This window comes from Leuciscus leuciscus (genome assembly GCF_965113295.1).
Source record: "Leuciscus leuciscus genome assembly, chromosome: 20".
Lineage (NCBI taxonomy): Eukaryota > Metazoa > Chordata > Actinopteri > Cypriniformes > Leuciscidae > Leuciscus > Leuciscus leuciscus.
Window position 1 is genome coordinate 16,613,571 of NC_138744.1, and position 2,837 is coordinate 16,616,407.

The 2,837-nt window shown below is 35.5% G+C and overlaps 1 protein-coding gene across 1 annotated transcript; it reads right to left on the bottom strand.

Annotated features, from left to right (window-relative positions):
* Positions 1-977: 977 nt before the first annotated feature.
* On the bottom strand, positions 978-2,837 carry LOC309483123 (ictacalcin-like). The gene is made up of 3 exons (XM_082148769.1): positions 2,713-2,837; positions 1,623-1,753; positions 978-1,343 (listed from the first exon to the last, which is right to left on the bottom strand). The coding sequence occupies exons 1-3, from the start codon at positions 2,717-2,719 to the stop codon at positions 1,200-1,202; spliced, it is 282 nt and encodes a 93-aa protein (XP_082004895.1). The 5' UTR covers positions 2,720-2,837; the 3' UTR covers positions 978-1,199.

Sequence of the window (2,837 nt, forward strand, 5' to 3'; positions counted from 1 at the left end):
GAAGAGAGCGAAGGGGCGTCGTCCATCTTTTTTTTTTTACAGTCTATGGTATGTATATGTATATGTATATGTATATGTATATGTATTTGTATTTGTATTTGTATGTATATGTATATGTATGTGTATGTGTGTGTATGTGTTTGTATATTTATATATATGTATCTCAGTGGTTAAAATTAATAATAAAACTTTGGTGTTAGCTTAATATTTTATGCAGGGAGAGAAAATAACAGTTGTTTTGTTTTGCCTTTCACCTCTTTAAGACCAAATTAGGTCTCTTTCTGTCTAAGATGGGATGGTGGTGAAGGTGGACAGCACGGTTAAGCAGCTGCTCGAGCTCAAAGCAATGGGCTGGGATTCAGGAATGATGCACAAAGACTGTTGGCTGGTTTCACAGAGGCTTAAGCTATTCCCAGACTAAAATGCATGTTTGAGTTATCTGAACTGAAAGCAACGTGCACTGACATATCTTAAAATATGTCAGTGCCATTGTTTTGTCTTAAGACGTACACCAGTAATGTTTTTTTTTCACGTTTATAAAATCTACTTTAATGTCCCAATTGAACTAGGGCCGTATCCCGGCTTAATGTAAGCCCTGTCTGTGAAACCGGGCCTAAATGTTTAAGAAGTCTGATCTATGATGAACTCTTCATAGCATGATGTCTACCAAAATATACATCTCTCTCACGATAATCAATGCTTGTGAGGCCCCCTTTGGTGTGGTGTGGTATTGTTTTCACATTTCCTGAAATGATCAGTCCATATGCATAAAATGAAAATTGAACATGAAAATGTAAATATGTGTCTCTGTAATTTTAGAGTGTAATTTGACAATTCATTGTATGATATTTTAGCAGTGTCAATGGAAGGTGAATGTTTCCATGCAAAAATTAAGCATTTTAATATATCCCTTTTAACAGTTTAATTAAACGGCAGCCACAAACACACATTTTCAGAGAAGAATACTCACATCCACATTTTGTAAGTTAATTCAAAACATAAAAAAAACTTTATTCTTTTTTTTTCCAGATGTACCATAACTTTACAGTCAAAAAATATCTGTAAGGACAAAATGTAGCACTTTATTTTCCATTCCTGTACCCCATGTACATGTACTCATTATCGAAATGGGAAATAACTAACCCTGAACCTACCCTTTCAAGTGCACGTACTGTAAAATAAAGTGCAACCGGAAAAAGTTATTTACTCTTTTTAAAGGAGTCATTGCAAAGCATAGTGATGCAGGAGATCAGGGTGACATACTCCTGAAAGTCCACAACACCATCAGCATTTGCATCCAGATCCTTAAATATCTTGTCCAGAGCTGTCTTGTCTTGGGTTTTCTTTAACAAACACACACAAAAGCGTAGTCAGAGACACGATCAGTGCAGTGATGAATCAAACGGCCCATATTTATTAGCTATTTATATATACAAAATATATTCATTATGAGAATTAATACAAAAGAATGAACCTTAATTTAATTTAAAAGTAAATATTTTATTTTTAAAAAGAAAATTATAGAAAGGAACCATTTTAATACCTAACTTTTCAAAAATATCATAATGAAAAAAATTATATTTCAAATGTTCAATGTATGAAACAATTACTCAGAGACTCACTCCAAATATGTCTCCTAGCTCTGCAGTGAGCAGGTCCTTCAGCTCGCCTTTGCTCAGAGTCAACTTGTCTCCCTCTTTTCCTGAGTATTTATGAAAGACTGCAATCAGCTGAGCCATCGCTTGCTGAGTTTCTGTGAAATTAGAGTGATACAAAATAGGTGCGCCATTAATAACAATAATCAAACAAAGGCTATGTGTCCACAACATCCAAAATTATTAGTAGTGGAGATGTTAAAAATACACATATGAAATGTCACGCCCAGCAACAGCATAACAAACAGTTAAAGTTACACCCCTCTGGAGTCAAACATAAGAAGGAGGAGAGAAGGGATGGACCTGTAATTGTCTACAGAGTGGGAGTTTTCAGAAAAGGGCAGGGGAATTAAAAACGACAGTTTTGATCACGGCCAACACCCTGCACTTACCCTCTAATTAAGACAGAAGTGAAAGATAGAAAGAAAGAAGGAAGGAAAGAGATCTACTCGATTTTGACATTTGATCCACCACCAACATGCTTCCTCTTCCCAACACACAAACTCTTAAACTATTGCATCAAAATTGACAAAAAACATATTTACCAAATAATTAATGGTTGAAAAACATATAACATATGGGTACAACAGGGCTAAATATGACACATTTTAATATGATGTATAAATGATTTGTGCCTTTTGCCCCATGCTGGTTTTACCCCGTGTCTGGGGCAAAAGGCCCACCTTGCCACCTCATATTTATTTATACGATTTTTAAACAAACAAACAAACAGATCACTTTTATGATTTAATTTCACACAAAATCTGTTACTCCATCCATGTTAAATAAAAATGTTTTTGTTCTGCAATAAAACACTATGGGAGAAGTGAAAAGCGAATTTTTCTTAAGATGTGCCTTTAGCCCCGTTGTACCCTAAACTAAACTATAGCCAATAACTCAATATCAGAAAATGAAGGCTGCAAGAATGCTTAACCCATCAAATACAGCAGTAGTGCAGCGGTGCACTACATTACAGTGCAGATCATTAGTTCACTTAGTATCACTGCTAAGGCGGCAGATAGTAAAACAGTCAGTAAAAATATATAAAGTCTCTTACGTGACATGGTGTAGCAGAAGTTCCCGGTGAGCAAGAAGTAAAAGAAAAGGAGACCAAGCGAGTGAGGACTGAAGGGACAGATTGAGTGTTATATGCAGTAAAATGCCACACCCCCCAAATTCACT